This window comes from Dendrobates tinctorius, unplaced genomic scaffold (assembly GCF_039654945.1).
Source record: "Dendrobates tinctorius isolate UK_male_01 unplaced genomic scaffold, ASM3965494v1 ptg000162l, whole genome shotgun sequence".
NCBI lineage: Eukaryota > Metazoa > Chordata > Amphibia > Anura > Dendrobatidae > Dendrobates > Dendrobates tinctorius.
The window spans coordinates 13,572,655-13,595,146 of record NW_027361829.1 but is presented as its reverse complement, the minus strand read 5'-3'; the positions used below and the strand labels follow the sequence as shown (position 1 = coordinate 13,595,146).

The 22,492-nt window shown below is 44.6% G+C and overlaps 1 protein-coding gene across 2 annotated transcripts in view; it reads left to right on the top strand.

Moving 5' to 3' along the window:
• Positions 1–22,492, top strand: part of RECK (reversion inducing cysteine rich protein with kazal motifs) — a 675,429-nt gene that overhangs the window by 108,769 nt on the left and 544,168 nt on the right. For both annotated transcript variants that reach the window (XM_073549858.1, XM_073549859.1), the window contains exon 2: positions 8,868–8,923. In XM_073549858.1, the coding sequence (XP_073405959.1) occupies positions 8,868–8,923 (56 nt within the window). The remainder of the gene's footprint in view (positions 1–8,867; positions 8,924–22,492) is intronic.

Sequence of the window (22,492 nt, the reverse complement as noted above, 5' to 3'; positions counted from 1 at the left end):
AGTTTGTAAAATGGGGTCACTTATGGGGGATTCTGTCATTCTGGCACTTCATTGGCTCTCCCAGTTGATCATGGCACACTTAAACCATAACAGTAAAATCTGTACTATAGTATGGCGCACCTTGCCTTCTAAGTTTTGCACTGTGTCTGAAAAATATGGAAAAATATTTCTCGATTACCTGTAGGGTATTGGTGCACTCACGAAAAAAAATGGACCTCAGTTTGTTATAAAAAATTTCCCATTAGCCCTTAGAAAAATTAAAAACTTTAGGCTAAAACAACATTTTAGTGGTAAAAATTTAATTTATCCTTTCTTCACCGCTCAATGGTTTAAAATTCTTTGAAGCACATGTGGTGTCAATATGATCACTGCACACCTAGATGAATTAATTGGGAGCGTAGTTTTTTAAATGAGTTCACATGTGGGGGGGTTTCTGTTGTTCTGGCACCTCAGTAGCTCTGCCAATGTGACATGGCACCCTCAAACTATTCCAGCAAAATCTGAACTTCAAATTGGAGCCTGTTCCCTTCTGAGGTTTGCACTTTGCCTCAAAAGTTGTATTCCCCCATATATAGGGTATTGGCGCACTCAGGAAAAATTGCACAACAAATTGTTTGGTGCAATTTCTCCTGTTATTTCTCCCTTATTAAAATGCAAAATTTGGGGCCAAAATAACTTTTTTTGTGGGGAAAATGTGTTTGTTTTTTTTTTTTCACGGCTCAATGTTATAAACTTCTGTGAAGCACATGGGGGTTCACCCAGGGTTGGACTGGGGTGCCTAGGGCCCACCAGGGGAATTGACTTTAGGGGCCCACCCTATGGCTACCATAAACGGTTTTATTACGTGTTCATTTTTTGGCCTCTCCCACTAAAAAGTGTCTTTTAGCAAGCTGTACAGTGTGCAAAAGAGAACGCTCAAAGCCTCCTATATATTGTACAGACCACACTCTCAGTCTCCTATATATTGTACAGACCGCACTCTCAGCCTTCTATATATGGTACAGACCGCACTCTCAGCCTCCTATATATCGTACAGACAGCACTCTCAGCCTCCTATATATCGTACAGACCGCACTCTCAGCCTCCTATATATCGTACAGACCGCACTCTCAGCTTTCTATATATTGTACAGACCGCACTCTCAGCCTCCAATATATCGTACAGACCGCACTCTCAGCCTCCTATATATCGTACAGACCGCACTCTCAGCCTCCTATATATCGTACAGACCGCAATCTCAGCCTCCTATATATTGTACAGACCGCACTCTCAGCCTCCTATATATCGTACAGACCGCAATCTCAGCCTCCTATATATCATACAGACCGCACTCTGCCTCCTATATATCGTACAGACTGCACTCTCAGCCTCCTATATATCGTACAGACCGCACTCTCAGCCTCCTATATATCGTACAGACCGCACTCTCAGCCTCCTATATATCGTACAGACTGCACTCTCAGCCTCCTATATATCGTACAGACGCCTCCTATATATAGTACAGACTGCACTCTTGGCATCCTACTGTATATCACATACAGACCGCACTTTCGGTCTCCTATAACAGATACTTTCTATAAGAGGCTGAAAATGTGGTATGTACAGTATATAGGATTCTGATATTGTGGTATATAAGGCATATTGGCCTCGTATATGACTTACAGGCTGTCTGCCTTCTATTAGGCTTCCTATGAGACATACAGACTGTCGGCCTCCTATAAGACATACAGACTGTCGGCCTACTATTAGGCCCCCTATAAGACATACAGACTGTCGGCCTCCTATAGGACATACTAAGTGTCAGCCTCCTATTAGGCCTGTGGGAGAGAGGGTCCCCGTCGAGTGTCCGGGTCGGAACCAAGGGGACTGTCACCTGGGTTCCGGGGGAAACTGTTTCTGGGGGACAGAGTTCAGGGATGGACCGTGGAGACTGTCTCGTTCTGCTGACTCACTGACTCGCGTTCCCCGACCCTTTTATATTGGCTCCTCCCCCTACTCATTGCTGTTTGGATGGGGAAGGCAAAGGAATCACGGAAGTGGAGTTAAACTCGGAGGAACCTCTACCCTGGACCGGAGTATCCTCGTGGGTCCGAAACCACCGGCATCGGCTGCAGACCCTCCACCGAATCGTCCATACAAAGCTCCAGGATCTAGAACACCCAGGGGGAGCACTGCCCCCACCAGTTGACTTCCAGGCTGGGGATCGGGTACTCGTACTAGATCAACACCCCCAAAACAAGTTAGAACCACAGTGGGAGGAGAACCCGTACCAAGTGTTGCGCCGGATAAGCCCCGATGGGCCTGTGTATGAAATACAATCGGAAAGAGACTGAGCACCTCTCACTCGTACTGTGCACCGAAATATGTTGCGCCCCTGTGCGTCCACTGATCCCATGTGACCCGAGCCGATCACTCAGGTCCCCGACCCTCCGTCAACGGTCTGGGACCTGGATGATGAAGAGGACTTCCCAGCCACATCCACGGGCCCTCCAAGTAATGACATTGCAGCAGACCCAGTTAGCCTGCCAGAATCGACCAACCCACCACCATCCACCACCCCAGAAAGCTCCACCCCGGTCGAACTTAGACGCTCCGAGCGGTCAACGGCTGGCAAGCCCCCTGAATGTTACGAACAGGACCAGTTCGTATGGTGACAAGAACTGTCGTATCCAAAGAGTCTACTAAAGCCCTCGCCCAAGGACTGGCGTGTATACAGGGTGGGGGAGTGTGGGAGAGAAGGTCCCCATCGAGTGTCCGGGTCGGAACCAAGGGGACGTCACCTGGGTTCCGGGGGAAACTTTCCGGGGGACAGAGTTCAGGGACGGACCGTGGAGACGGACAGGTGGACTGGGGGAGAAGCCAATATAAAGGGTGGGGAACGCGAGTCACAGTGAGTCAGCAGAACGAGACAGAAGAAGCAGGAGATCATGGGAGTGACTGAGAGCCAGAGCGACTCACCAGAGCCAGGAAGGAGGCCAGAGACAGGAGAGATACTTCCCCTGGACATCAGTGGGACGGCACCAAGACGACCGTCCGAGAACCGCTGCCCCGCGTCGACCAGCGGCCGCCGCCTTCCTCCAGCCCGCGGCGGCGGCCTGCCCACGGTCACCAGCGGCTATTGCCGCCTTGCTACTGCCCGCGGCTGCGGCCTGGCCACGGTCACCAGCGGCCGCTGCCGCCTCGCTCCAGCCCGCGGCTGTGGCCAGTCTCCCGCCACCCGCAGCCGCTCTGCCCTCACCCATGGTCATGGCAAGTCCAGCGCCGTCGGCGGCTACCACTGTCCCGCTCCGATCCGCGGCAGGGGCTGAGCCTCTGCTTGCCGCGGATTCCCCATCGCAGCTGCTAGCTGCACAGGTGGCCTGCCACTTGCCACCCCACACCGCTACCGCTTACCCCAGGCCGGGGCCCGCAGCCCACTCATCCAAGGAGGTGCCCCAGTGTCACAGGAGCGTCGGAATGCTCAAAGACTACGTCGACTCTTCAGCAGCTGGGCCCAGCGGCTGCTCCGCTGAAGAACCACCGTCCAGGACGCCGAGGGACATCAGGACGGCTAAGTTGACTATATAGTGAAGGACCCGTAGTCGGCCATACCGCGGCCCTACAGTGACCGGCTTTCGCCGGACATAGTCGTGTTCTATTCTGGTTGTGTTTGCTTGTATTGAGCCCCTGCGAGGGCAACCCTTGTTGCCCCTTTTGTTGGTCAGGCTGTGACTGAGGATAGTTACCTCTAGGCCTATAAACATTATTATAAAAGCACTAAACCGTCTCGCGACTCGTCACTGCATCCTGCGTACCTGCAAGTACCACAGGCCCCCTATAAGACATACTGAGTGTCAGCCTCCTATTAGGCCCCCTATAAGACATACAGAGTATTGGCCTCTTAGATACTGTGCAGACCGCACTCTGCCTAGGTACGGCATACAGGAGGATGATAGTGCGGTCTGTACAGTCGGTATACAGGCCTCATATGACATATTAAGCCATATAAGAGTGTGGTGTGTGTGTATCTTATATAGGTGGCACTGGCAGAGATTGTGAACTGTGATGCTGCATCATGTCATGTGTATGAGCAGGGCCGGTTTTAGGTAAACTGGGGCCCAAGGCCAAGTTTAAAATGGGGCCCCAAATGCTAACATATTACACATCACACAGAAGCATTTCAATTGTATTCACATGTGCTGAGTTCAGGATGCTAAATGAGTGTGATTAACAATAGTGAAGTCGTTCAACACTTGTTTCCCGGCCTCTTTCCACCGTCTGAGAAAGAATGATGGAGACAGAACAACCACTAATGGATCAATCTGTCCCCATACAGTATCATGTTATCAGCAGCACATCTACAGTTTACACCCCATAGTCCTCAATATAATATAATGTGCCCCATAGTCCTCCATATAGTATAATACACTCCTCATAGCCCTCTATATATTAAAATACACTCAGTCCTCCATAGAATATAAAACACTCCTCCATATATTAAAATGCACTACTCAGTCCTCCATATAGTATAATACACTCCTCATAGTGCTCCATATAGTATAATACACCGCCAGTCATCCATGTAGTACAATTCACTTCCCATAGTATAATGCACCCCATAGTTCTTCATATAGTATAATGTATTCCCCATAGTCCTCTATACAGTATAATGCAGCCACCCCATAGAGCATAATGCAGCCACCCCACAGAGTATAATGCAGCCCCGCCATACAATATAATGTAACCCCCATAGAATATAATGCAGCCCCCCTCTTATAGTATAATGCAGCCACCCCTTAGAGCATAATGTAGCCACCCCACAGAATATAATGTAACCCCCCATAGAATATAATGCAGCCCCCCTCATATAGTATAATGCAGCCCCTCCATAGAATATATGGCAGCCCCTTATATAGTATAATGTAGCCCCTCAATAGAATACAATGTAGCCCTCCTCATAGTATAATGCAGCCCAAATAGAATATAATGTAGCCCCCTTAAAAAGTATACTAAAGTCCCCATACAATACAATGCAGCCCCCCATAGAATACAATGTAGCCTCCTCATATAGTATAATGTAGCCCCTTCATAGAGTATGATGCGATCACCCCCCATAGAATATAATAAAGATAATACAGCCCCCCCATAGAATATAATGTAACCCTGAATAGAATATAATACAGTCCACCTCCCCATAGAATATAACGTAGCCCCCCATATTATATAACACAGCCTCCTAGAATATAATGTATAATGTACCCCCCCATGGCATATAACACAGCCACATAATATATACCACAGCCCACACAGTATATAACACAGCACCACATGGTATATAGCACAGCACTACATGGTGTACAGTACAGCACCACATGGTATATAACACAGCCCCACATGGTATATAGCACAGCCTCACATGGTATACAGCACAGCCCCACATGGTATTCACTGTGTAACTAGATCCTTATACAGGGGTATAATGAGGCCTCACTACAGGAGAGACCGGAGTGAGGAGCCGGGGCCTGATCACAAGAGCTGACAATCTGAGGAAACGGCAATGCTGAATAACAGTTTACACTGCGTCACTAGATCCTTATACAGGTGTATAATGAGGCCTCACTGTACAGGAGAGACCGGAGCGAGGAGCAGAGACCTTATCACAAGAGCTGACAATCTGAGGAAACGGCAATGCTGATAACAGTGTACACTGCGTCACTAGATCCTTATACAGGGGTATAATGAGGCCTCACTGTACAGGAGAGACTGGAGCGAGGAGCAGGGGCCTGATCACAAGAGCTGACAATCTGAGGAAGGAGCAATGCTGAATAACAGTCTCTACTTCATCACTAGATCCTTATACAGGGGTATAATGAGGCCTCACTGTACAGGTGAGACCGGAGCGCGGAGCCGGGGCCTGATCACAAGAGCTGACAATCTGAGGGAACAGCAATTCTGATAACACTCTACACTGCGTCACTAGATCCTTATACAGGGCCTAGGGGTATAATCAGGCCTCTACTACTCACCGGACCCAGAGGGCTGTGTTTACACACACACTGAGGCGCAGAGGGAGCGGGAGCAGCAGGGTGAGCACAGTGCACTGCAGAGCGCGGCGGCCTCCTCTTGTCTGTGTGCTGGCGCTGCTGTTAGCCAGGCAGCAGCAGCCAGCTACAGAACGGGAACTCAGTCGGGCGGGGCGGTTGTCACCGCCCATCAAGAGCAGGCTGCTGACGGTCACGCAGCGGCGCTGGTGAGTGGATGAGTCATCACAGACAGGAGCCGCCTGCGGCCGGAGCCAGCCAGGAGGTCACCGCCCGACTGCACCGCTCGCTAAGGTATGTGCACGTGCGTGGCGCGATGCTGAAGCTCTTAAAGGGCCATCATTATTAAAGGGGCAGCAATTTTAAAAGGCCCCCGCGACCCTCTGGGCCCACCGGGCATTTACCCAGTACCCCAGCAGGCGAGACCGAGCCTGGGTTCACCACAAATCTAAATACATTCCTTGAAGGGTCTAGTTTCCAAAATTGGATCACTTATGGGGGGTTTCCACTGTTTAGGATCATCAGGGGCTCCCCAAATGGGTCATGACGTTTGCTAATGATTCGAGGAAATTTTACATTCAAAAAGTCATATGACGCTCCATTTCTTCCGAGCTCTGCCATGCTTCCCAACAATAGTTTTCTCCCTCATATGGGGTGTTGGTGTATCTGAAGAAATTGCACTAAAAATTGTATGTTGTAATTACTCCTGCTACCCTTATGAAATTCAAAATTTGGGGCTAAAAACGGAAAATGTTATTTTATTTTATTTTTTTTTAATTTTCACAGCTCAATGTTTCAGACTTCTGAAAAAGCACCTGAGGGTTCAATGTGCTCACCACACATCTAGATCAGTTACCTGAAGGGTTTAGTTTCTAAAAACGGTGTCACTTGTGGGGGTTTTGTGTTTAGGCACATCAGAGGCTCTCCAAACGCGACATGGCGTCCGCCAATTGTTCCAGCAAATTTTGCATTCAAATAGTCAAATGGCACTCTTTCCCTTCCGAGCTCTGCCATGTGCCCAACCAGTGGTTTTCTCCCTCTTATGGGGTATCGGCATGCACAGAAGAAATTGCACAACAAATTTTAGGGTCCATTTTTTCCTTTTACCCTTGTCAAAATTTGGATCTGGAGTAAATTTTTTGTGGAAAAAAAGTTAACTGTTCATATTTCCGTCCACATTACAAAAATTCCTGTGAAGCACCTGAAGGGGTAATAAAATTCTTGAATGTGGTGTTGAGGGCTGCAGTTTTTAGAATGATGTCACTTTTGAGTATTTTCTATCATATAGACCCTCAATGTCACTTCAAATGTGAGGTGGTCCCTAAAAAAATGGTTTTGTAAATTTTGTTGGAAAAAGGAGAAATCATTGGTCAACTTTTAAAGGGAATCTGTCACCAGTTTTGGCTGATATAAGTTATGACCATCACCTTTCTGAACTGATATACAGCATTCTATAATGCTGTATATCTGCCCCCAACCCGACCTGTAAGAGAAGAAAAATAACTTTTATTATACTCACCTCTGGGGTGGTCCAGTCCAGTGGGAATTGCTCTTCATGGTCCAGCGCCTTCCATCTTCTTATGATGCCATCCTCCTACTTGGTTCGTGTGGATGACACGTCCCTGCATCATCCACACGTCCCTCGGCATCACACACCATGCTCCTGTGCAGGCATACTTGTCTGCCCTGTTGAGGGCAGAGCAAAGTACTGCAGTGCGCAGGTGCCGGGGCTCTTTGACCTTTCCCGACACCTGCACACTACAGTACTTTGCTCTGTCCTTAACAGGGCAGATAAGTACCCCTGCACAGGAGCGTGGTGCCGAGGAGTCTGTGTGGATGATGCAAGGACGCGTCATCCACACGAAGCAAGCAGGAGGGCGGCATCGTAAGAATATGGGAGGCGCCAGACCAGGAAGAGCAACACCCACTGGATCGGACCGCCCCGCAGGTGAGTATAATAAAAGTTATATTTCTTCTCTTACAGGTCGGGTTGGAGGCAGATATACAGCATTATAGAATGCTGTATATCAGCCCCGAAAGGTGATGGCCGTAACTTATATCGGCAAAAACTGGTGACAGGTTCCCTTTAACCGTTATACCTTCTTAACAAAAGAAAAATTGTTTCAAAAATTGTGCTGATGTAAAGTAAACATGTGGAAAATGTTATTTAATAACTATTTAGTGCGATATGACTTTCAGTGCATAAAAAGTTAAAATTTTCACATTTCCATTTTTTTAAGAAATAAACGCAAGTCATGGCAAATAAATTTTTCCACTACCATGAAGTACAATATGTCGCAAGAAAACAGCTTCAGAATCAGTGGAATCAATGGAGCGTTACAGAGTTATGACTTATGAAGTGAGAACAGGCTTTTGGGTGAAGGGGTTAAATCTGTTAAAGAGAACCTGACAACTGATACATGCTGCTCAATCCACAGGCAGCATGTATCAGACACTGATATGAGCCAGGCACTGCGGGGTTTCAGAGAAAAACGGGACAGGGGACATGGACTAAGTCGCACTGGATGCTAGTCATACAGGCGGGTCCATTCAGCCAGACTGATACATGCTGCCCATGGATTGTATAGCATATATCATCTGTTAGGTTCTGTTTTTACCCGACAGATAGGATAGGTCATCAATGTAAAAGTGACAAACAGCCCCGTTAATGATCAGCTGATTTTCAGCTTAGCTTTATTAGGTCAGATCTGGGATCATACAATACTTTGGACTGACAACTTAACTAACGACTGTCTTATTATTAGGTCATGTTACTGCTCTCTCCCATCTATGTATTCTCAATACTAATCCGACAACTTAAACATCCTTTTTTTTTTCTATCTGTAGATGCATCATGCTGCTATCAGGCAAAGGAACTAATGTGCCGCGAGACCTGTGAGCAGGTATATATTTCCTCTTGTGATTTTACTTTTGATCCTAACACATAACTGAATTCTCACCTTTCTGCACCAGTTTTGAGTTTGTACTTAGATTCATCAACTTTGAATTTGCAATACAAGCAAGAAGTACAAAAAAAATTCACAGAATGAAGTAAATCACAGGTTTGATAGGCATGTTAATGATGTGCAAATTATGAAGAAATTGAACATTTTCAAAACATCTCTATTTATTCAGTATTGAGTATGAGTGTCATGCTCAGAAATCCCCACACTTACAAGCCTTGGCATGCTGTCCAGAAGTTTAATGGTTGTCTGAGGAATGTTCTGCCACGCTGATTGAAATTGGGCACACAAATAATAAAGATCCACTGCTAGCAGCTCCTTTTGCAATTGCCGACCATGTCCTGAGACCCTGCTGGCCATGACGATACAGTTAGATCACACAGGCTGCTCACATTAGCAAGAGTGGAAGTACCATATTATAAGATTCACTTTATTTCCCCCACTTTATTTTGGGGGGAAAGTGGGGGTGTGTCTTATAATGCGGATATAACTTTCTGGCCGCAGTGGAGCAGAGTCGCTGCTGGAGGCTGGGATGAGGGGGTGTTCGGATGTGCAACACACCGCTGCAGGTGTTCAGTGCTGCGAGTGTTCGGTGCTGTGGGTGTTCCGTGCTGCGAGGCTCTACCGACATTTTATGAAAGGCCAGAGCCCCCACAGCTTCCTATTCTTATCTCCCGAGATCTTGGTGCCGAGATCACCATATGCGCATGCGCCCACGCCAACCATTTTCCCGAAGTCCACCGCATAGGAAACCATTTAACTGCGGGGGGCTCTGTCCTTTCACAAAATGTCATCAGAGCCCCTCGCAGCACCGAACACCCACAGCAGCGTGCCGCACATCCGAACACCCCCTCATCCCAGCCTGCAGCAACTCTCCAATCTTGCCTCTTCCAGCAGCGACCTTGGGACCCTGCTTCCCCGCAGCTACCACCCCTGGTAAGCAATAAGACGCATGGATTATAAGAAGCACCACCATTTTATTTAAAACAAGTTTTTTTCCTATTTTTCTCCTCAAAATTTGGGGTGCCTCTTATAATCCCGAGGTAATTGGGAGTGCACTCACTTTGTACAGGGTGGAGGTGCTAGATTAGGGTGAGATTTGTAATGCATGTAGTCAAATTCACTGCACACTACTGTATTGTTGCACATGAAGCATATTTTATTGTTGTAATTTACGCTTCACATGAATCGAAGTGATAATTCAATTCACCTGGTGCTGTGAAAGCAACCAAGCAAGTGTACCACACTTCTCACTATTCTGATCTTCTATTCACAAGAATGCTGCAACATTTTGACCAATATTTGGGAGTCTAAATGTCTTCATTGATGTACTGAATTATCTCCTTTTAATCATGTGAATTTTAACCTAAAACAATAAAATACATTTTATGTGCAAGAATATAGGAGTTGCAGTGAATTTGTTGTGATGAGAAACGGCTCGTGGGACACTTTGGAGATATGGCCGTACCCTGGGTTCAATTCTTGATCCATTCATACTGCAAGTTAGATTGGAAGTCACACACCTAGCCTAAAACGTCAAAAAAATGTTTACAGAAATCATCAGAATGCATGACATTAGGCTACAAGTAGGGGAGTAACGATTGTGGTCACAGAGAGTGCAACTGCAACCGGGCCTATTCACATCGCTGATCGGGTTGACAGATTACTGGGAGGGGCTGGTGAGGATCCAGCGGTCATGGTGCTCATTGGCACAAATGACAAAGTTAGAGGTAGGTGGAAGGTCCGTAAAGATGATTTCAGGGAATTAGGCTGCAAGCTTAAAGCAAGGACCTCCAAGGTGGCATTTTCGGACATAATTCCTGTACCACGTGCCACGCCAGAGAGGCAACGGGAGATTAGGGAGGTTAATAAGTGGCTCAGGAATTGGTGTAGGAAGGAGGGGTTTGGGTTCCTGGAGAACTGGGCCGACTTCTCAGTTGGCTACAGGTTCTACGCTAGGGATGGGCTGCACCTCAATGGGGACGGTGCAGCTGTGCTGGGGGAGAAAATGGCTAGAAGATTGGAGGAGTGTCTAAACTAGGGACGGGGGGAGGGTATTCCTTTTATAGGAGGGGAAGACAGTGCAGATAGAGACCTGGGCACAAATAATGAAATTGGGGTGGGGTTAGAACAGTTAATAATTTTAGAAAGAATAGAGGTACAGAGAGATACATAAAGTGCATGTATACTAATGCCAGAAGCCTCTCCAACAAAATGGTGGAATTGCAGTTATTGTTGGAACATAATTATGACATGGTGGGGATATCTGAGACATGGCTGGTTGAGAGCCATGACTGGGCGGTTAATTTACAGGGCTATAGTCTGTTCAGAAATGACTGTACAAATAAGCGAGCGGGAGGCGTGTGTTTATATGTAAAATCATCCTTAAAACCCATCCTGCGTGATAATATATGTGAATCTAATGAAAATGTAGAGTCCCTATGGGTGGAGATAAGGGGAGGGGGAAAAATAATAAATTACTAATAGGGGTTTGTTATAAGTCTCCAAAAATAATGGAAGCAACAGAGAATATCCTAATAAAGTAAATAGATGAAGCGGCGACTCAAGGAGAAGTCATTATTATGGGGGACTTCAACTACCCTGAAATACATTGGGGAACCGAAACCTGCAGTTCCAGCAAAGGTAATAGGTTTTTGACAACTATGAGAGACAATTACCTTTCACAACTGGTTCAGGACCCAACAAGAGTGGGGGCACTGCTAGACCTAATATTAACCAACAGGCCAGACCGTATATCAAATATATAAGGGTTGAGGGTCACTTGGGTAATAGTGATCACAAAATAATAAGTTTTCATGTATCCTTTAATAAGATGTGTAGTAGAGGGGTTACAAGGACACTAAACTTCAGGAAAGCAAATTTCCAACGGATGATAGATGATCTTGGTGCAATTAACTGGGACGATATCCTGAGACATAAAAATTCACAAAGAAAATGGGAGACATTTATTAGCATCCTGAATAGGACATGTGCACAATATATGCCGTATGGGAATAAACATGCTAGAAATAGGAGGAAACCACTATGGTTAAATAGAGCTGTAAGGGGCGCAATAAGTGACAAAAAGAAAGCATTTAGAGAATTAAAGCAAGTAGGTAGTGATGAGGCATTAAATAAATACAGAAAATTAAATAAATTCTGTAAAAAGCAAATCAAGACAGCAAAGTTTGAGACAGAGAGACTCATTGCCAGAGAAAGTAAAAATAATCCCAAAATATTCTTTAACTACATAAATAGTAAGAAGCTAAAAAATGATAGTGTTGGTCCCCTTAAAAATAGTCTGGGTGAAATGGTGGATGTGGATGAGGAAAAAGCCAATATGCTAAATGACTTTTTTTCAATAGTATTTACACAAGAAAATCCCATGACGGATAACATGATTAGGGATAAAAATTCTCCATTAAATGTCACCTGCTTAACCCAGCAGGAAGTACGGCGGCGTCTAAAAATCACTAAAATTGACAAATCCCTGGGCCCGGATGGGATACACCCCCGAGTACTGCAGGAATTAAGCACAGTCATAGCTAGACCATTATTTTTAATCTTTAAAGATTCCATAATAACAGGGGGGTCTGTACCACAGGACTGGCGTATAGCAAATGTGGTGCCAATACTCAAGAAGGGGACAAAAACTGAACTTGGAAATTATAGGCCAGTAAGTTTAACCTCAACTGTGGGTAAAATCCTGGTGGGTTTTCTAAGAGATACTATACTGGTGTATCTGGAGACGAATAACCTTATGACCCAACATCAACATGGGTTTACGAGGAACCGTTCCTGTCAGACTAATCTGATAATCTGAAGAGGTAAGTTCCGGACTGGACCAAGGGAATGCAGTGGACGTGGTGTACATGGACTTTTCAAAAGCTTTTGATATGGTGCCACACAAAAGGTTGATACATAAAATGAGATCAATGGGGATAGGGGAAAATATGTGTAAGTGGGTTTAGAGCTGGCTCAGGGTTAGGAAACAAAGGGTGATTATTAATGGAGCACACTCGGGACTGGGTCACCGTTAGCAGTGGGGTACCACAGGGGTCAGTATTGGGCCCGCTTCTTTTTAACATATTTATTAATGACCTTATAGGGGGCATAGAGAGTAGAATTTCAATATTTGCAGATGACACGAAACTCTGCAGGGTAATCAGTACAGAGGAGGACAATTTTATATTACAAGAGGATTTATTTAAGCTAGAAGCTTGGACTGATAAATGGCAAGTGAGCTTTATTGGGGATAAATGTAAGGTCATGCACTTGGGTAGAACAAACAAGATGTATAATTATTGTAAAACACTGGGCAAAACAGTCACTGAAAAAGACCTGGGTGTATGGGTGGACGACAAACTCACATTTAGTGGCCAGTGTCAGGCAGCTGCTGCAAAGGCAAATAAAATAATGGGATGCATTAAAAGAGGCATAGATGCTCATGAGGAGAGCATAATTTTACCTCTAGATAAGTCACTAGTGCGACCACACTTAGAATACTGCGTACAGTTCTGGTCTCCAGTGTATAAGAAAGACATAGCTGAACTGGAGCGGGTGCAGAGAAGAGCGACCAAGGTTATTAGGGAACTGGGGGGTCTGCAATACCAAGACAGGTCATTAAACTTGGGGTTATTTAGTTTGGAAAATCGAAGGCTTAGGGGTGATCTTAATACAATGTATAAATATATGCGGGGACAGTACAAACACTTTCTAATGATCTTTTTACTCTTAGACCTGTGACGGGGACAAGGGGGCATCCTCTACGTCTGGAGGAAAGAAGGTTTATGCATACTCACAGACGCGGATTCTTTATTGTAATAGCAGTGAAACTATGGAACTCTCTGCCATATGATGTTGTAATGAGTGATTCTGTAATGTTTTCGGACTTTTATGCTAGATCCGTTATCTTCGCATTTAGTGTGTCGGCCATCTTGTTTCCTGGACTGTGCATTGACTTTTGCCCTCAACCAATATGGAGTCCTCAGCTTGTCGTTGGCCATCTTGTTTCCTGGCATGTGCAGTGACTTTGCCCTCAAATAACATGGAGTACTCAGCTATGATGTCCCTGCCCTGTTTCCTGCCAATTGTCCTTTTAATCAGCTCCAGCTGATTCACCTGTGCTCCTGAATCAGCTCTATTCCCAGTTTGTGACTTGGTCTGTGAAGCCTGGATCTCCTCTGCTTGGAACCATTTGTGGACACAGAACCCTTCTGCTTGCCAGCTACTTCTGACAGGAAAGTAATGGACTCTGAATATCGTTGGTTGTTTGCCTAACTCTGCAACTATCCTGCTACTGCACTACTTGTATGAAGTAATACAAGAAATGCTTAAGAAGCTTATGTCTCATGTGTCTTATTATACCCATGCGTTAGACTCTAGATAGACTGTATACCATATGACAGATTCAGGAGCCATGATAGAGTCTGCTGGGTCTGAGACACCGCTGCAACCTGTATAGAGATTTTTTATTTTATTTTTTTTTTTTTTGGATCTTTGCCGTTGGGGAGCCGCTGCAGGCTGTGGATCCAAGATATCGATATATGTGATAGTGGTTGTGGCTTCTCACAACCTTTCCAGGTGAGCACATTCCCTTCTTTTAAGTCAGGAGTGTTACCACAGGTAAACACTATTGTGCTCCTTTTCTTTCTTTCCAGCCTCTCTGCCATACATCTTCGGGGAATATGGAGGACTCTGTTAAACATCTGTGCGAAGTAACCAATTCAATCCTTGCCGATCTACAGGCAGTAAAGGACAGCTTTGCAAGTCTGCGGGATCGGAGTGATCATAATCTACAGGTGTTCGGACAGACCACTCAGGACTTACGAACCCGGATTGAGGTTCTGGAGCGACAAGTCCAAACCCAAACTTCCACCCCGGCAATGGGAATCCCCAAGCTACCACCATTCCGCTTTGGCGGTGAACGGGAAAGATTCAGAGGATTCATTAATCAATGCAAACTGTTCTTTGCGGCTCATGCGCCTCAGTTCCTTACTGAGCGATCTAAAGTATTAACAATAATTATGCTGCTCTCCAACAAAGCTCTCGCATGGGCAAACCCTCTAATTGAGACTGACGACTGTCTAAATAACCTTGATGCTTTCATTTCAGCTATGGGGAAGGCATTCGATGATCCGAACCGCGGTGCTACAGCGGAATCAGCTATGTTGACTTTAAGCCAAGGTAAGCGCTCAGTAGCAGAATATGCTCTGGATTTCCGGAGATGGGCCCTCGACACCACTTGGGATAGCTCCGCTAAAAGATCGGTTTTTCGGAGAGGATTATCCTCTGTAATTAAGGACGAACTTGCTCGTGTCGACCCACCTACAGCATTAGGAGATTTTATCAACTACTGTATTCGGATCGATGCTCGGCTTACTGAACGCAGACAGGAGAGGTGGTCGGAGCTAAGGCACTCTAATCATTTATTCTCTCCCTCTCCAGCCAAGGAGTCCTTGAGCAGGATTATACGAGAACCAAAACCCGAGCCTATGCAGGTGGACTCTTTACAGAGACGGGTCAGTGATGCACGTAAGGAACAGCGACTAAAGGAAAATCTGTGTTTCTATTGCGGTAAGTCAGGACATTTCATCATCAACTGCCCCAGTCGTTCTCGTAAGACAACTGCAGCCATCATACACTGCGAGTGCTGTGAGAGGGGTTCTGTCAGGTCCGCACTACAGACCCCAGAGGGAGTAGAAGATACAGACATTGATTACTCGGACTTGAACTCTGTTATCTCTGAGCCCGATGCAGGTGTTACTGCAGCAGTTTTTCCGGTCCTCTCAGCGGTTTCCCAGCTGAGCTGCAAGAACAACAATTCTCATTGCTTCATTCCCCTCAAACTCAGGGTTCACTCCGTTTGGGTATCTACCTCCGCTATGATCGATTCAGGGGCAAGCGGCAATTTTATGGACATCTCCTTTGCCCAGAGACATAACGTACATTCAGTAAAGAAGGCTACTCCTGTACAGATGGAGACCTTGGATGGCTCACTGTTAAACTCGGGACCAGTGGACCAGGAGACGGAACCCCTGAAGGTCCTCATGGGTAATGACCATCAAGAGAGTCTGTCCTTTATGCTCATCTCTTCTCCTCATTTCCCTATTATTCTAGGACTGCCTTGGCTGCAGGCTCAGAATCCTACGATTAATTGGGAGACTAAAGAACTGCACTTTCCGAAGACACAGATAAGTCCAGAAGCTTCAGTCTGCTCCATCCCTAAGGGACCACCATCAGTCTCAGAGCTACCAGCAATATACCGTGAGTATGCTGATGTGTGCGACAAAAAGAACGCAGACCTACTACCCCCTCACCGTCCATATGACTGTCCAATAGACCTATTACCAGGTGCAGGGATACCGTTTGGCAAGATTTACCCTTTGGCAGGGCCAGAGCTAAAGGCGCTAAAGGACTATATAGATTAACAGCTAGCCAAGGGCTTCATACGCCATTCTTCATCTCCCGCTGGTGCACCAATCTTCTTTGTGAAGAAGAAAGACGGATCTCTTAGGCCCTGCATAGATTATCGGGAGCTCAATAAGATCACGATCAGAAACCGTTACCCACTACCTTTGATTCCGGAATTATTGGAGAGAGTACGGCATGCAAAGCTCTTTACTAAGTTGGATCTCCGTGGGGCCTATAACTTGGTCCGCATTAGACCTGGGGATGAATGGAAGACTGCTTTCAGGTCACGCTACGGACACTTTGAATACCTGGTAATGCCATTCGGTTTATGTAATGCCCCAGCAACTTTCCAACATTTGGTGAATGACATTTTTAGAGATCTCCTGGATACATTCATTGTAATTTATTTGGATGATATCTTGATTTTTTTCTAACTCCACAGAGGAACATCACAGACATGTGAAGATGGTCTTAGAACGCCTTCGACAAAACCATCTGTATATCAAACTAGAAAAGTGCGAATTCCATCGGACGGAGATCCAATTTCTGGGGTATGTAATGACGTCACGAGGAATTAGTATGGATGAGAGTAAGATCCAAGCCATTAAAGACTGGCCGGTCCCCAAGAATGTAAAGGAGGTCCAGCGCTTTATAGGGTTTGCTAATTTTTATAGGCGTTTTATCAGGAACTTTTCTGAGGTAGTGTCTCCCATCACACAGCTTACCCGCAAGAACTCTGCTTTTACCTGGACCCCCCAGGCTCAAGAAGCATTTTCCCGCCTGAAACAGAAATTCACCACGGCACCTATTCTGGTGCATCCTAACCCTGAACGTGCCTTCATAATAGAGGTGGATGCCTCAGACAGTGCCATTGGAGCTATCCTCTCCCAGAGGACAGGCGAGAAAGAAGTCTTACATCCCTGTGCTTTCTTTTCTCGGCGGTTGTCTCCTGCAGAACGAAACTATGACGTGGGTAATAGAGAATTGTTGGCCATCATCGCAGCCTTCAAAGAATGGAGACACCACCTTCAGGGAGCTGCACAGCAGATAATCGTCTTGACTGACCACCGCAATCTCGAGTTTATCAGATCGGCTAAGTGTTTGACTCCTCGCCAGGCTCGTTGGAGTCTTTTTTTTAAACCAATTCAGTTTTGTTATCTCTTATAGACCAGGATCGCGTAATGGAAAGGCCGATGCGTTGTCTAGACTCTACTCAGATGAAACTATCCCACTCACGTTTCATAAGACTGTTATCTCTGATTCCAGGTTCCTGGGGGTGATCCATAATCAAGACTTGCTTAACGATATCAAGGAAGCATACCATACGGATCCCTGGTTGGCACAACCATCTTGTGAAGTAAGTCTTGTATATAAGAATGGTGTGTGGATTCAGGGGCAACGCCTGTATATTCCTGAAGCGGCCAGAGGGAAAGTACTGCAACTCGTCCACGATTCTAAAATAGCGGGGCATAGAGGAGTTCTGAAGACTCAAGAATTCCTGTCTCGCTTCTTTTGGTGGCCCACGTACAGAAGAGACGTTCTGGATTATGTCACTTCTTGTGAAGTCTGTGCTAGATGCAAGACTCCACGTTCGTCGCCTACAGGTCTTTTACAACCCCTACCCATTCCCACCCGTCCATGGGGATCCATATCAATGGACTTCATTGTGGAGCTGCCAACCTCTCAAGGGAAGAACACAGTTCTAGTGGTGGTGGATCGGTTAACAAAGGCAGCCCATTTTATTCCGTGTGTGGGTTTACCCACTGCGAAACACACATCGGACTTGATCATCCAAAATGTGTTTCGTCTGCATGGCGTACCGGATGAGGTTGTATCTGATCGAGGGGTGCAATTCACTTCAAAGTTTTGGCAGCACTTCTGTGCTGCGTTAAACATCAAAGTTAATCTATCTTCTGCCTTTCATCCGCAGACAAATGGACAAACTGAGCGGACTAACCAGACCCTAGAACAGTATCTCCGCTGTTTTATCTGCCACCTACAAGATGACTGGGTGGATTTGCTCCCACTGGCTGAATTCTCTTACAACAATTCGCAGAGCGCTTCCACTAAGTTGTCACCCTTTTATGCCAATTTGGGTTATCATCCTAACATCCTTCCTCGATTTCCCATAGACACACCTCTCCCAGCTGTAGCCGACAGAATCACATCTCTACAACAGAACCTTGATCTACTTAAGAGGAATCTGGAATCCGCTCAGGACAGGTATAAAAAATCGGCAGATAGGTTTCGTAAACCTGCACCAACCTTCAAGGTAGGAGATTTGGTTTGGCTGTCAACTAAGAACCTTAAGATGAGAGTACCATCATCCAAATTGGGTCATAAGTACATCGGGCCTTATAAGATTACTAAGCTTGTCAGTAACGTTGCCTGTCGCCTTCAACTGCCGAGATCTATGAGGATTCACCCTGTGTTTCATGTTTCTCTACTGAAGGCTGCAACTCCCAATTCTTTCCCTGGTCGTTCTTCTTCCCCTCCTGCTCCGGTCCTCATCGATGGCCAGGAGGAGTTTGTCGTGGAAAGGATCCTGGACTCCAGGTTGCGTAGAAACGGGGTGCAATACCTGGTACAGTGGCAAGGCTATTCTTCTGAGGACAACTCGTGGGAACCAGCCTCCAATCTCCATGCGCCTCGTTTACTCCGCCAGTTCCATCAGAGGTACCCGGGAAAGCCTGGACTGGGGCCATCCGGAGGCTGTCCTTAAGGGGGGAGTAATGTAATGTTTTCGGACTTTTATGCTAGATCCGTTATCTTCGCATTTAGTGTGTCGGCCATCTTGTTTCCTGGACTGTGCATTGACTTTTGCCCTCAACCAATATGGAGTCCTCAGCTTGTCGTTGGCCATCTTGTTTCCTGGCATGTGCAGTGACTTTGCCCTCAAATAACATGGAGTACTCAGCTATGATGTCCCTGCCCTGTTTCCTGCCAATTGTCCTTTTAATCAGCTCCAGCTGATTCACCTGTGCTCCTGAATCAGCTCTATTCCCAGTTTGTGACTTGGTCTGTGAAGCCTGGATCTCCTCTGCTTGGAACCATTTGTGGACACAGAACCCTTCTGCTTGCCAGCTACTTCTGACAGGAAAGTAATGGACTCTGAATATCGTTGGTTGTTTGCCTAACTCTGCAACTATCCTGCTACTGCACTACTTGTATGAAGTAATACAAGAAATGCTTAAGAAGCTTATGTCTCATGTGTCTTATTATACCCATGCGTTAGACTCTAGATAGACTGTATACCATATGACAGATTCCCTACTAAAATTTAAGAAGGGACTGGATGCCTTTCTTGAAAAGTATAATATTACAGGGTATATACACTAGTTTCCTTAATATTGCGTTGATCCAAGGAGCTAGTCTGATTGCCGTATGTGGAGTCGGGAAGGAATTTTTTACCCCAATGTGAAGCTTACTGTTTTCCACATGGGTTTTTTTTTGCCTTCCTCTGGATCAACATGTTAGGGCAAGTTAGGATAGGATATGGGTTGAACAAGATGGACTTAAAGTCTTCCTTCAACCTTAATAACTATGTTACTATTCTTGAGGTGTGCCCACCATCCAGGGGCTGGCTGGCAAATTTTAGCCTTGGGGGCAAAGCACACAGCAGTGGCCCATGAGTAGCGTCTCATCCTTATCCCCTTTCTGACATCAGACATAATATTCCGTCCATGTGCCCTGGGCTTATTTGACCATGGACGGAATATTATGTCCGAGCAATCGTCCGCACACACGTTCTGACAGCTGACACTAAGTGCCAGGAGCGGTCACTTTAACCCCCAAAATGCTATGATCGAACACGATCGCAGCATTCTGGAAGCCAGCAGATGGCTGACAGCCCCTCTGCCTTAGGATCGGAGATCGTTGCCATGGTGACCCGATGTCATCATGACAATGTATTCAAACTAAAGGAACAAAAAAGCGCAATAGGGTCTTATCCGGGTTATTTCAGGAGAAATAGATTAGAATTTACTCACCCTTTTTAGGAGAGGTTCAGGCATGTGGGATCAGTAATCTGCTTGCTGCACGTCCAAAGGTCAGCTCTGCGACCGCTTGAAACATCAAATTTCGGAATAAATTCTTGGACTTTTGTGCGCTGCCAGATAAATTCACTAGTCCAGTTTATGAGAAAGATTAATCCATTTATTTCCCAACGCATTTCGAAATGTATACCATTTCTTCTTCAGGGGATGACATATATGATCAGATAGAACTGTCACAGATTATATACACCAAGAATTCAAAAAACGGTGCCAAAGGGTCACATGTCATCTGGTGCAAATGTCAGAGTTCAAAGTACCACAAATGAACTATTGTATTAGTTAATCTAGATTCATTAAAAACATATTATTTTTATTATTTCATAGATAAAAAAGGAAGAAAGAAGGAAAAAAAGGAAGAAGATAAAAAAACGAAAAAATGGGGATATATATAAAACGAACTCTTGGCATCTGGGAAAAAAATAGCACATTAAGTGTCTTAGACCACTATCCCAAGGTCAGGTCATAACTGACAAGAGAGAAGAAAAAGACTTGAAGAATGGATAAAAAATGATTAAAAAATGATCGAATTACTATTAAAATGATATGTATAATTTATATGACAATAAAAGAAACTTACTCTTTTTATTAAAATAAAAATGTGTATGAATCACCATTAATTAATAAAAACATCAATGTGGCCAATTATAAAGATGTGGCCGAAAAAAATCAATCAATGCGATCGATTATAAGAAATTCACACGCCACTCGAGAGGGGGTGTTGATTTCATTCACAATTCATCAGAGTGCTTGATGGGAAATGTACAAAGACACCGACTATGGAGAGTTCAAGTGCGCTTAATGAAGAAACCAGGATCGCTACCCGTGATGTTTCAATATGAAGAGAAGAAAATTAAGGAGGAAAAGGGGAGACCGCTCACTTATAATATAATAAAACTGATATCTTTTTCTTGAAACACTATAGTATAAAAATATATATAAAAGAGATATGCACATTGAATATTATAAAAAGTATATAAAAAATGATAAAATGAATTAGTTCAACCACATTACAGGAATAAAAAGTCGCATACAGAAAAGGGGTTAACCATACAAGATACAACAAAAATCAATATAAATGACATATGTATGCATAGTTAAAAATTATTCAAAAGGAGAATTATTAAATTTATCTTATTTAATATTTATTTAATATTATTACACACAGAGAAAAATCTGTAAAATCATATACCACCAATGAAATCTTTCCTATAAAAAATTATTTGAACTGTACCACGGAATTTGTTATATATTTAATTGAATGTGGATGCAAAAAACAGTATGTTGGAAGAACAACCCAACCCTTACACCTAAGGGTTAATTCACATAGATATAACATTAAGAGGGGTTTCTTACAACACGGTCTCTCTAGACATTTCGCTATTAAACATAATAAGGATTTGAGTGGACTAAAAATCAGTCCAATTGAACATATTCCTGTTGACATTCCTGATAGAATAGGGCAACTAAATAGAAAAGAGGTTTTTTGGATTTATAGGTTGAATACACTTAAGCCATATGGATTGAACGAAATTACAGAGGTTTTTCTTTAAAATAAGATAAATTTAATAATTTTCCTTTTGAATAATTTTTAACTATGCATACATATGTCATTTATATTGATTTTTGTTGTATCTTGTATGGTTAACCCCTTTTCTGTATGCGACTTTTTATTCCTGTAATGTGGTTGAACTAATTCATTTTATCATTTTTTATACACTTTTTATAATATTCAATGTGCATATCTCTTTTATATATATTTTTATACTATAGTGTTTCAAGAAAAAGATATCAGTTTTATTATATTATAAGTGAGCGGTCTCTCCTTTTCCTCCTTCATTTTCTTCTCTTCATATTGAAACATCACGGGTAGCGATCCTGGTTTCTTCATTAAGCGCACTTGAACTCTCCATAGTCGGTGTCTTTGTACATTTCCCATCAAGCACTCTGATGAATTGTGAATGAAATCAACACCCCCTCTCGAGTGGCGTGTGAATTTCTTATAATCGATCGCATTGATTGATTTTTTCGGCCACATCTTTAT